General features: G+C 47.4%; 1 protein-coding gene across 1 annotated transcript; it reads right to left on the reverse strand.

Annotated features, from left to right (window-relative positions):
• Nucleotides 1–9,117: 9,117 nt before the first annotated feature.
• Nucleotides 9,118–10,484, reverse strand: LOC100285525 (ZF-HD protein dimerisation region containing protein). Its single transcript, NM_001158416.2, has one exon. The coding sequence runs from the start codon at nt 10,417–10,419 to the stop codon at nt 9,598–9,600; it is 822 nt and encodes a 273-aa protein (NP_001151888.1). The 5' UTR covers nt 10,420–10,484; the 3' UTR covers nt 9,118–9,597.
• Nucleotides 10,485–12,423: the final 1,939 nt, after the last annotated feature.

Raw genomic sequence — 12,423 nt, forward strand, 5'->3', positions numbered from 1 at the left:
AAGACTCAAATTCCGCGCATTCGATTCTTTGTGATAGCAACTAGAGCTCCATTTGAGTAGAGAACTCTTTGGGTTGTGTTGTGAGCTCGAGTTGTGACTTGTGTGCGTGTTTGCGCTCTGATTTTGTGTCTTGTGTGCGTTGCTCATCCCAGCCTTACTTCTGTGCTTCTTTGTGAACATCAAATTGTAAGGGCGAGAGGCTCCAAGTTGTGGAGATTCCTCGCAAGCGGGATATAGTAAACAAAGCAAAATACCGTGGTATTCAAGTAGGTCTTTGGACCGCTTGAGAGGGGTTGATTGCAACCCTCGTCCGTTGGGACGCCACAACGTGGAGTAGGCAAGTGTTGGACTTGGCCAAACCACGGGATAAACCACTGTGCCTATCTGTGTTGATCTTCTTGTGGTTATCGTGTCTTGCAAGAACTTCTCTCTAGCCACTTGGCTTTAATGTACTAACTCCTAATCAAGCTTTGTGGCGTTAAGTTTCAAGTTTTTACAAGATCACCTATTCACCCCCCTCTAGGTGCTCTCAGGCTCATCTGGCTTCTTCGCTACCGAAGGCTCCTTTTTCTTCTGAAAAAGCTTCGTCAGATGTGGCCCTAGTGGACTTAGCTTGACAGGCAAAGATTCAGTCATTACCTTTAAAATTTCTTCCACATCGGTAGCAAGAGGTGTTGAAGGAGCTCCATCCTCAATATCAGTCATTTTTCGCTTCAGAGCCGCAGCTTTCTTTTTCTTCGAAGCAGCTATCTTCGGCTCAGGGCTTAATTTTCTTTTCTTCAAAGTTTCTTCATCCTTTTTCACCAATTTAGCAGCTTCTTTATCCAGGACGCTAGCAACTCTTTTTCTTTTTTGTCCTTCGGCACCTCTGTCCAAACGCTCATAGTCAGGATACTCGAAGTTCAGCGCATCCATCACCCGGTTCAACCTTCGCTTCGGTCGAGTGCCGAAGGCTGCAATCATTAATTTATCTTCCTTTTTAGAATAGTTGCCAAGGATCTCGTTGCACATAACTTCAATCGTGTCTAACCATTCTTGGCAAGGTTCTTTGAAGTGTTTCTTGAATTTATAGCAATAGGGCAACCGAACAAGTTCCTTCTCTTTCTTTTTCCCTTTGAGCTTCGGCATGTCCCATTCTTTCAAAGTCGGGAATACTCTAAAAGCTAAGAATTCTTGCACCAGATCCCTAGTACCAATGTGCTCAGCAATAACTCAAAATTCACCCAGTGCAATTTGGCATGGACTCTCCGGTTTCATGTTGCACTGGGGCCTAGTCTCTCCGAAGATTAATTCTAATGGGCTTTGAACCAGCTTCTCCTTTTTCTCATCAACTTTGACATAAAACCATTCAGTCTTCCAGCCAGCTGGCCATTTGGTACGATAGCTGATAACTGGAGACTTCGCATATTTGCGATAAGCAAAATTATAGCAGCCGAAGTTCTCATACAGCCCATCTTCTCTAGCTTTTGTCTGATAATGAAGCTCATGTGCCCGGCAGAAGCCTTCGGCAAGCGGTTCTACCCCCTGGCTTCGGAGAGCCCAAATGTAGACGCTAAGCCTAACGATGGCGTTAGGAGTTAGCTGATGAATATAAATCCCAAACTTCCCCAAAACATCTGCAATCATCTCATTCAAAGCAAATCTTAATCCTGCTTTAAAGAAGCTTTTAAAGACTACCACCTCATTCTTTTTTGGCTTCGGAGTAATTTCCTCTCCGCCAAAGCGAATCAACTTCTTTTTGGCTTCACTGAAATAGCCTAACTTCATCAACTTAGGCATATCATCTTCGGTAACAGTGGACCTCCCAAACTCCAGGTGGCTGGGTTTAGATGGCACGGCACTATAATCATCTTCAGATTCACCTTCCTCAGCACCAACCTGCTCAGCTTCAGTGGCAGGTGCACCTTTGTCAAAAACATCCTCCGACACTACCTGCCCCGACCGTTTCATCACTTCGAAAATCGGAGCGGTTTCAGCAGCTTCGGCTTCTTCTCCGTCATGTGTAACCCTAGCAGTGGAGCGTACCCTTGCCATTTGATGATGGATTCCTCACAATTTTTGATGAAGTTGTTGACTTTTTTAATTTTTCCGAAGCTCTTCCTCTTGTGACGAAGCAAAACCAACAACGGTGCTTCAGTTGAGTACGATGAACAAGCTTCGGCTATGGTCAAATTTTTGGCAGCAAAACAGTGCAATAACAATGAATGTTGTGGTAACTTCACACCTACCCGTCTGTTTATATAGTGTCGCAGGTGGGAAGGTGAATCGTCAAGTCTTCCGCACCGGACGAACAGTCGCCCGCACTCACTAAATGGTGGGCCACAGAACCCGAGAAGGTGAATCGCCAGGACGCGCGTACCCGTTGCATGGTGGGACCATTTCACGCTCGGAATTTTGTGATCGTTTCTCGGCAACGAGCTCAGGGAAGGTGTTTTTCGGATCTTCGGCTCTCCGAAGCCTAGGAGACTTTTCACAGATCAAGCTCGTTACGAAAAACGATCTAGCACCGTGAAGGGGCTACTGTTGGGGGTATGCTTCGTCGCCGAAGATCCTGTAAGAAGAAACACCTTCGGCAGATCCTCTAAAAAGCAGTGTCGAAGCTATCATCCATAAAGCTTCGGCATAGTGGCATGTCTTAATACGAAGGAGTGCACCGACTTAAAGATGAAATGACCAATCGACCCGTGATAGCTTGTATTATGATTGTAAGCATTTGTAAAGGGCATGAATGTAATTTCTCACAGGTTGTGTCCTATGCCTATAAATAGATGAACAGTACCCCTGTACTATTCACGCTATCTTTTAATCACTCGCGCGCAACACTTGAATTCTTGCCTTCTATCAAACCGAAGGTATAAATATAATTAAATATTGTATTTAATATTCAAATTTGTATGATGAAATATATGGATAATATTATGTGCTTGTTTATAATATCTTTCATGTTTCATGTTTCATATATTTCGTCTTTCATTATCTTACAACTTTTGATTATGAAGGTATGTCCTTCATAACCTCCGTCCGAAGATCGTTATATCCTAAGGGAAATAATGCTTCGAAGGACGAAGGGCATTAACATTTAATACTCTGTGTTGCCTTGTTCTTGACTCCTAGCATTTGAGAACAAGTCCCCAACATTGGCTCCCACCTCCGAACAAATCAAAATATTTCATTTTTTTCCAATCTCATCCAATCCACATTGGATAGGAATAATCGAATAATGCTTTATTAGAGAAGAAAATTCTAAGGGGCCGTTTGGATTCCATTTTGGAGAAATTACAATCTATAATGGACTAAGTTATTTGGTTAGCCTTCTCCATACATGCCTCATAGGATTCTATGAGGTTGGGTGAGATGTGGAGCCTGTTACTGTTACGAGGTTGTCTTCGAGCTCCTTGGTGTTTCTGTAGTCATAATCAAGTTGTTGACTCTTTTAGTGCTGTCAAACGAGACATACGGTTGCAAAAGGCGATCGCTATAGATATTCACAAATAACCAAATGAAATTCAAAAGATCCAAATCTACTCAAACACAAAGTTTTGACATAGAGCCTACTTCTAGAAAAATTTGGACACATGTTTCATTTTTTTTGAGGAAATATGATTTTCTAAAGATTAGTCCATTTTATGACAATTAAAAAGGAGATAGAAACACATGGAATTATGGAAACTTCTAATTGGTTGGAATTGTTGGGGTCACAAATAGGTGGGTCTGTTTATATATACCACATAAGTAGGCTTTATTTTAATAAAATAAAAGGTGTATGTGTTATGTTGGTTAGGTGGTGTGAATGTAAAGTCAACAACTAAGGTTCGAACCACCACTTGTAGACAATTTTAACTTATTCCTACAAGCGGAGCATTACAGATTTCATGATAATAAATGTATCATCTTTGAATTTAATATAACAATATTTTTTATTAATGCTTTTGTTAAATCGCAGTTGATGTTTGGTTGATATGTATCTTGTAAGTTTCAAGCTTGATAGATGTCTTATGTGAATTTGAATTTCCCTTTAAAATATTCACATTATTCTAATACTATCAATAAGTTTAACGTTTAAAATGCCAATGCAAACATGTTTGGCTATTGTGCATAGTGACATGGTTATAAGCCTATGCGGTCGTGAAAGGGTCTCTAACGTAATGGGTAAGGCTTCCGAGTAGCACCTCCACCCCTTGGGACGAATTTATGGCTTGGTTAAAAATAGTCCCTTCGTTGTGCTCCGCCCGCTCCCGGGTTATATCCTACACGCCACCCACCAACTGGGTCGTTGCAGGGTGAACGGTGATGGCCCGCTAGTGATGGAGGACCAGAGTTTGAGGAATTTCTCGTGTCTTAATATAACACAGGGAGGGCGGTTTCTCCTTCCTAGCCAAGTTTTTATATAAGCCTATAGGGTCGTTCATGGGACGTAACACATCTCAGTGTTTTCTCTACATCCATCCATCTTCGACTCCAAGAAGTGAACACCCTCATCAATGTATGGCAGGAGGGCGCTAAGGCTGACCAGCAGATCGTGCATATGGTTATTATACAAAATATTGTTTTGTGTTGGAGACTACATTATTTTCAAAATGTAGTTTCAAATAGAGGTTATGATGAATAATGCGGCTAGAGATAGCCTGAAGAGTGCATGCAAGCATCCTTATCAAAGTCATTGTGATAGGTTATCGACATGTCACTCTTGATTGACTCCAACACCTCGTGTATATGACAATGGATGTATAAAATACGTAATAAAATTATACTATTCATGTGTCTAACACCTCGCACATATGGTTGCGTAAAATATATGACATCCCCCCGTGTCGGGTATATCCACGGGTTTCATCACATTACGTAAAATCGAATTCAACAGTCGTTCAATACCTTTTCCTTTCAGACACAAAACCTAGATAGTTGTCCTAGTAGCATGCATCTGCGGATGCGGAAATTGTCCAATACGACTTGTGCATGCACAACGCAAAAGGTGACAACACTGAGTAGCAAGCGCATGCGTATGCACATGCACATGCTGATCCACGGAGGAGAGAGAGGTGCGCGAGAATGAGCGACCATCGTGCTTTGGGTCAAACAGGTTCGAGCCAAGAAGGCCCAAAAACTTTTTGAATTCTGTCGTGCCAGTCCAAATAGTAGAAACATTGGCCTAACCCAGTTCTAAAGCATTTCGTGTCTTCATTGGTCTGTGATGGCACAAGTCTGAACCATATACTTGAACCACATAAAATCCAAATATAACAACCACATAAACTTCATATCTTACTAAATTAAAGATGTTAAACAATATGAGCATCATTTGACCACATAAAGTTCAAATAGTTTAAGCACATAAAGTCTATAGCTTACTAAATTAAACAAATTAACCAATATAGGCTTTATTAGATCGTGCCATTCCAAGCCTGTCCCATGCGTGTGTGCGGGGCCGACGGGCCGAAATATGAGGTTCGGCGCAAGCTCACCTTCAGACCATGATAGCTCGATCTATATTATTTCATACCAGATCATGCTTTAGGGTTTTATTTTTGGACGTGTTTCTGCTGATAAAAAACCTGGTCCATATTTCTTGACTGTTTTAATTTTTGTGCCGTAACTGTGCTGCCCCAAAAAGGCGGCGACAAAGGAAGGGAATGCGAACGTGGGACTAGCGCGATGTTGATTAGAGGTTTGCATGACAAATTTGCACGATAAGTTTTGCGCCATATATATATACACATATATACACTGTGTCCCAATTCCAATAATGTTAGCACTGTACACGGATATCTATGGATATCTGGTATCTGGCCCACTAGTTTAAATGGCTTTCAACTTATTATCCGTTAAGTTCATGCAAATTATGCATTGTTTATTTATAAAGTCAGGACGTGTCCAAAACTCCGCTTGTCGTCTATTCCGACTTGACAAGCATGGAGCATGCGTAGAGAGTCAGAAACGCGAGGCAGCCTCACAACCAAGCTGTTCAAGGACCACAGCATTTGGATCCCAAAAATACAGAGAACGGCTAGTGCACTGTACCGCTGAAGCAGCGAGTAGCTTAGAGCTTGGACCAGATCTAGGGAGCAGACGAGCAGTGGGCACAATGGCGGAGAGAGCTGAGCAGCACAGCTAGACGACTAGCCAGGGATGTCCGACGGCATGCATGCATGCATGAGTTGCATTCTCCCTGCCGGCCTGCGTTGCACCTGCTGCACAAACTGCACCTGTTGCATGCATGCGCCACCGCACGCTTTCGTGGCGCCAGGTGGACACCCAGTGTCCGGGTCCCCACCTGTCAGCCTCGGCCAAGTGGGCGCCAGTTCTTCGACTTTGAGGTGGTTTAGACTTTAGATAGAGAACAAAACACTGCGACCCCGTCGTCAGATTCTCCCTGCCGCCTATACATGTCCAAACGGGCCGGCCCGGTAGTGGGCCCGTGACCCGGCACGGTCGTGGCCCGGCACGAGCACGGCACGGCCCGACTAGAGGCGTGCCCGGGCCGGCCCGGTTCAATAGCCGTGCCGGGCTTGGGCTGGCCGTTGGGCCCGCGGTGCAGGCACGGGCCCGGCACGGTTAATTGGTAGGCACGGTAACGGCCCGTTTGAGGGACTGATTTTATAACGGTCAGTCTATTTTTAGCTATAATACTTATGATATGTTATTATATGAGAGCATTCTGACTTGTAATATGTGTTTATATATGTATCTAAAATTCTTTTGTCTAAATATGTATCTAAAATTATAAATATAATTAATTAAATCTAAAATAAATTTGAATATTACATTTAAATTCTGAATTTCGAAGTGTTTTTTTTTGTTTATGGGACCGGGCCCGACCCGGCACGACAGGCCCGCCGTGCCTCCGGCCCGGCACGGCCCGTGTAAGAATAACCGTGCCGGGCTTGGGCCGCGTTAGCCAGCCCGCGGGCCGGCCCGGCACGGCACGATACCAAACCGTGCCGGGCTTGGACTAGTGCCTCTCGTGCCGGGCCAAGCCGTGCCCGGGCCGGGCCGGCCCGGCACGGCCCATTGGACATGTATACTGCCGCCACCGGCCCACCGCCACCGCCCACGCGGCCACGCCTAGCCTATAGGCTAAAACCCAGGAGCCTAGCTTGCAAACTGTGCTCGATCGTACGGCCGAGCCGACGAGACGCCGGAGTTGGTTTCCGCCCACAGCTGGAACGCAGCTGCAAGAGCCGAAAGCGGGGCAGTACTGCAGTAGCACAAAGCAAGAGGAAGACGAAGAGGCCAGAAGGGTGGCCGGCCCGAGGAAGGAGGAAAGGCCGCTGCATTTCCGACTTTCCTTGCTCACGCGAGCAATGGCACGCACGTTGCGCATGCGCTGCGTACGTCCAAAAGCAAAGAAGCAAGCAGTAAAACTCATCATTGTCCCTAAATTTGACTGCCGGTGTTCTTCGTCACCGAACTTTTGAAGTGATGTTTTTGTAGGCCCTTAAAACTTTATCCGAGTCAATGAATGTCCAACTACCATTTAAGCCCAGTGGACTTCTAATTAAGCTAATCACCATCCTTGTCTAAACTTAGCCAATGGTGATGTCATTCCGAACCCTAAACTTTCTTTTGATTTTATATATCTCATCTAAGTCCCTAACTCACTCTATACGCGCTTACCCCCGCCGTTTGGAACTAGATTAAACTAAAAACTAAGCTCAGAAGTCTGAATGGCATCGCTAGAAGTTTTGGGGCCGATAGTGATCACCTTGGAAGTTTATAGACGACCGATAGTGATCACTTCAAAAAGCTCATGGAGAGTGAAATAGCACTGTTGACATAGCTGAAAGACCTATAGTTTTTACACAATTATATCACTTTAAATTCTGAGGACCGTAATAAACATCACTGCGTGCTGACCAAGTTTAAAGACCTAGAGATTTTACACAATTATCACTCTAAAGTTTTAAGGACCGGAAAATTAACACCGCCGGCTAATTTGAGAAGCTGGTGAATTTTACTCCAAAGCAAAGGTCGCAAACTATTGGCGTGCATGTTGGGCTCTCCGATCCCTTCGGGCCCCGGCTTCTACTGGCAAGGCTGCCTCTCTCTCTCTCTCCCGGTACGAGTACGACGGTCGTCGTCGTCGTCTTCCTTTTCTTGCAGTTGCAGCGTCCAAAAGCACGGTGCGCGCGACAGGCAGAGTCCACTACTCCGGCGAAGCTGCCATAAATGCGTGAGCTGGGAGAGGCCGCCCAGTGGCCAGTGCAACTGTGCAAGTCCACGGCGAGCCCCGCCATGAATGTAAAGCGCTAAAGCCGCATCGGCATGGCGTAGCAGGAGAACTGAAAGCGGGCCGGGCGCGACGAAGAGTACAAGTGGGAAGGGCGGAAGGCCATAGCAAGCGTGGCGTGGAGTGCCATGCCATGGCAATGGCAGGAAGCCCGACGGAGATGGCGCGGTGCCACGGCCTCGGGAGGGGTGCTGGGATGACAACGACACGCATGCGCTAGCAGCTGCGCTCCATGCCGTCGTCACCTTCGCTCTTCGTGTCGCGACAACCTTAACAAGGCTCGCGAATCGGGGGAGGAGTTAATGCGGATGGAGCTCGCTCGCTCGCGCGCGCGCGCAATCGAACGCGTTGCGAGTGCATTGATGATCCAAGCTGAAGAGGACAAGCGAAGAACACATCATCGTGTGCACAGTTCACAGTGCGTCTGTTGTACATGCATGATGCATGCGTGTGTCAAAGTAAAAAATGAGGGGAGACTTTACCAAGGGCCATACTATCATTTACGCTCCACTGAGCAAAACCATGGTAAAAGTAACTTGATACACCTCTATAGCGCGTGACTTGGAAGTGTAAAGCAAGTAACTTGCTACACCTCCCGTGCGCTTGAGCAAGAACAGGAACAGGAACAAGCAGTGGAGGACTGGTACGTACGTGCCAACGAGTTTGAGCAGAAGACAAAGCAAAGAGATTAAGAGAGTACTATAGAGAATGGAACAGTGGCCTATATCCTCCTATCTTCTTTAGGCGCGGCATGCGGCATCTGACTAGGAACCGAACCATGAGCAAAATTATCGTCAGCTGAGCTGATCCCAACCACAAAAAATATAAAGAGGGCAGTGCACGAGCACGACATACACACAGAGAGAGAGAGAGAAGTGGCAGAATCCATGCAGCCCCAATCCCCAGATACACTTGTTGGCATCGCAACACCAAGTACATTTGCCATTGAAGAATTATTAACGCCAAGAACAACCAAGCAAACCGGCAAATGGCCCATGCCGCAGGAATTAATTAATAAACAACACCAGCAAGTACGGTTAAATGAGAAGTAAAAAAGAACGGCCTAATAAAGCCAAGCAAGAAAGATCGATCGAGCACCTCGCTACGAGTTACTTACTGCAACTAACCTACTCCGGCCGCCACGGCACGAAGGCGCCGGAGCCGAATGCTAACAAAGAGGATGCAGGTGTACCTACCCGTACCCGGAGGAGAGGCTGGCCACGGCCACCGTCGATCGATCTGCGACTGCGATCAACCGCTGTGTGTGTGTGTGTGATGCATGCGCGCGTGGGCGTGGCTCTTGCGTGTGTACAGTACACGCGTTGGGGTGGGGGTGTCATGGTGTGACGCTGCCTGCTGCTTAGCTACGCCTACGGCTTCTTGCCGAGGGTGTGCTTGTTGTTGTGCATCCACACCTTGAGCACGTGGCGCTTGACGCAGACCTCGTCGCAGAACTGCTGCACGGCGGCCTCGTCGTGCTTCTGGATGCGCCACCCCACGCGCTCCGCGAACGCCAGCATCCTGTCCTTCTGCTCCTGGGTGAACTTGGTGCGGAACCGCTTCTTGCCGGACCCGCCGGAGCCAGAGGGCCCGGCGCCGCCGCCCAGGCCCAGCGGGCCCAGCGCCGACACCGGCCCGGCGGCCGCCATCCCCCCGGAGAGGTAGTCGTCGCCGTCGTCGCGCCAGCTGTGGGACGTGGACGGCAGCGCCAGCGGCCGCGGCGTGTGGTGGCCCGCGGCGGCCATGTGGATCGGCTGCTGCTGCTGGTGATGGTGGTGGAAGTACGACCCGGCCGGGGTGCGGTAGTACGGGGAGAAGTGGTGGTGGTGCGGCGTGGCGGCGCCGCCTCCGTAGGCGACCAGCGCGGCGGGGGAGCCCTCCGGGGACTCCTTGCGGTGGAAGTTGCGGTGGCAGCCGCACGCGGCGCAGCGGAGCGCGTCGAGCGTGCCCTCCTCGCCGGCCGGCATGAACTCGCCGCACCCGTCCACGGCGTGGCCCCCGATGCCGACCGCGTGGTTCTTGAGGCACTCGCGGTACCGCCCGCCCGGGGCCTTGGCGCGCTCGCCGGGCGGCTTGGGCGGCGCCGGTGCACCAAACCCGCCGGCTGCCAGAGGCGGGGCGTCGTAGCTGGAGCTCACCGGCATCGGCGCCATCTCCTCCTCGTCGCCGTCGTCGTGGTCGTCGAAGTCCATCGCCGTCGATCGGCAGGTGTTTCTTGTGCCCCTGTGGCCTGTGTGTAGCTAAGCTAGTGTGCTCTGGAGTGGAGCTATGGCAGGCGAAGCTAAGAGGGGCTTAGCAGGGTTAAGAGCGGGATGAAGAGATAAGAGAGACGTGGGACTGGAGGGGGTGTGGGCTGCCTGCCAGTTTTGACGCGCGCCGCTGCGCTGCACCTGCAGGAAGGCTGCAAAGCCGCTGCCGTAGCTGCTGCTGTCTCTTGCGATGGTTTAACCCAACCCTGGCCTCTCTTTCGTCGATTCGACCACGGTGAGATTAGGTGAAGCTGTCTCTTGCGATGGTTTAACCCAACCCTGGCCTCTCTTTCGTCGATTCGACCACGGTGAGATTAGGTGTGAAGCTGCTCTTCCGCCGGTCGCGCTCATGCCTGTCCCTCTCCCTGCTGCTCTTTTCAAGTGGTTTGCCTCCAACGCCTTTTAAATTGCGGTTTAGAATATGTGATCGTGACACCCGGTCTTTCTTTTCTCTCGCGCCTTTTCGCTCGAATCTAGCTAGCTATGTGTGTGCCAACACTTCTCTGTCTTAACCAAGACAATTTGCGGTCAAATAAATCCACATGCTCTACTTCGGTGTCTGGATCATGGGCATACTTGACCTGCAACTGTACACAAATAATCGTATTTGGCTCCTTAGGCCCAGCTGCTAGCCGCTGCCGTCCGTGCAGGCATGCGCACAGAGCACGGAGGTGTAGCAACGTCATCAAACCCGTGCTGCTTCCAGATCGCGTCATCACAGTCACGGTACAAAATTGTGAGTGCCTTTCCGTTTGGTAAGTGGGCATCGATCGATTCCCGACTAGCTAAGCGCTTTTCATATTAGCTACGAACGATTCATGCGATATGATTGCGCCCCCCCCCCCCCCCCCCCCCCCCCCCCCCCCCATGCTCTCTGTGATCAGATCAAATATAGGCATCAAGTCGTGCTGATCGGCTGTGTTTCCAGTTGAAGTGATGTAAGCAGCATGCATTAGTCTTTTCCACTGCATCGCCCTGTGGGACATGTGACAGTACATCATATATAGTATTATATTGTCATGTATATAAAAGCAGCAGCCAAAGCTAGATTCAGTTACTAAAATAGAATACGTCGCCAGCGGAAGTGTTTATATACTACTATTACATACCACAGGAGTACTCTTTGCAGTGCAATATGGCTTTTTTTACGACTTGTGTCTGGCTTCGACTCCACCTGCTAGTACAAAAGTTCTTAAACCAACCTCAAGTCATTTCTAATTTATTTTCGATAAAGTGAATTAAAACATTTTTTCCCTCCGTCCTATATAGGATGTTTTAAAATCTCTTAAACCAACCTCAGCGGTGGATTCACGAGATCGAGTTTCGTAAGTACTGATGAAGAGAGATATAATAAAAGTTCTACAGAACTGATGAAATGAATTTTTAAGAGAATAAAACTTGCAATATTTTTACTACGTTGTAGTTTGAGAAATAGTAACATAAAACTTCCACTGAAATAAACTGGCAGTACCGAGTGCAATGAAGAGTCAAAAGACAAAAAAAAAAGAATCGTGGATATGCATCACTACTAAGTAACTAATATTATTCACTGCTAGCTGCTTTGTTCCTACAACCGACGGTTATAAAGTGAACCAGCAGTGACTAGCTTTATAATATTGATATTTTTTTTATTTTGAAGTTATTTTCGTACCGAAATTTTTGATTCATAAGATTATCGAGTTAATGTAACGGGCCCATATATATATTCTATAGTCACAAATAAGTGTGTAGTGTTAGTAAAAAAACTTGGATGGAAAAGTGACCAAAACAAAAACTATAAATCTTGAAAAGTTATAGATATAAGTTTTCTTTATTTTGAAATCATTTTAATTCCGAAATATTCGGTTCAGACGATTTATTGAGTTACCACATGAATATAATCCATATCCTCTATAAAGGACCGGTGACTCCACAAGTGAGTGTGTAGCGGTATTAAATGTTTTTGCA

The sequence above is a fragment of the Zea mays genome, chromosome 7, assembly GCF_902167145.1.
Source record: "Zea mays cultivar B73 chromosome 7, Zm-B73-REFERENCE-NAM-5.0, whole genome shotgun sequence".
In the NCBI taxonomy this organism is placed as follows: domain Eukaryota; kingdom Viridiplantae; phylum Streptophyta; class Magnoliopsida; order Poales; family Poaceae; genus Zea; species Zea mays.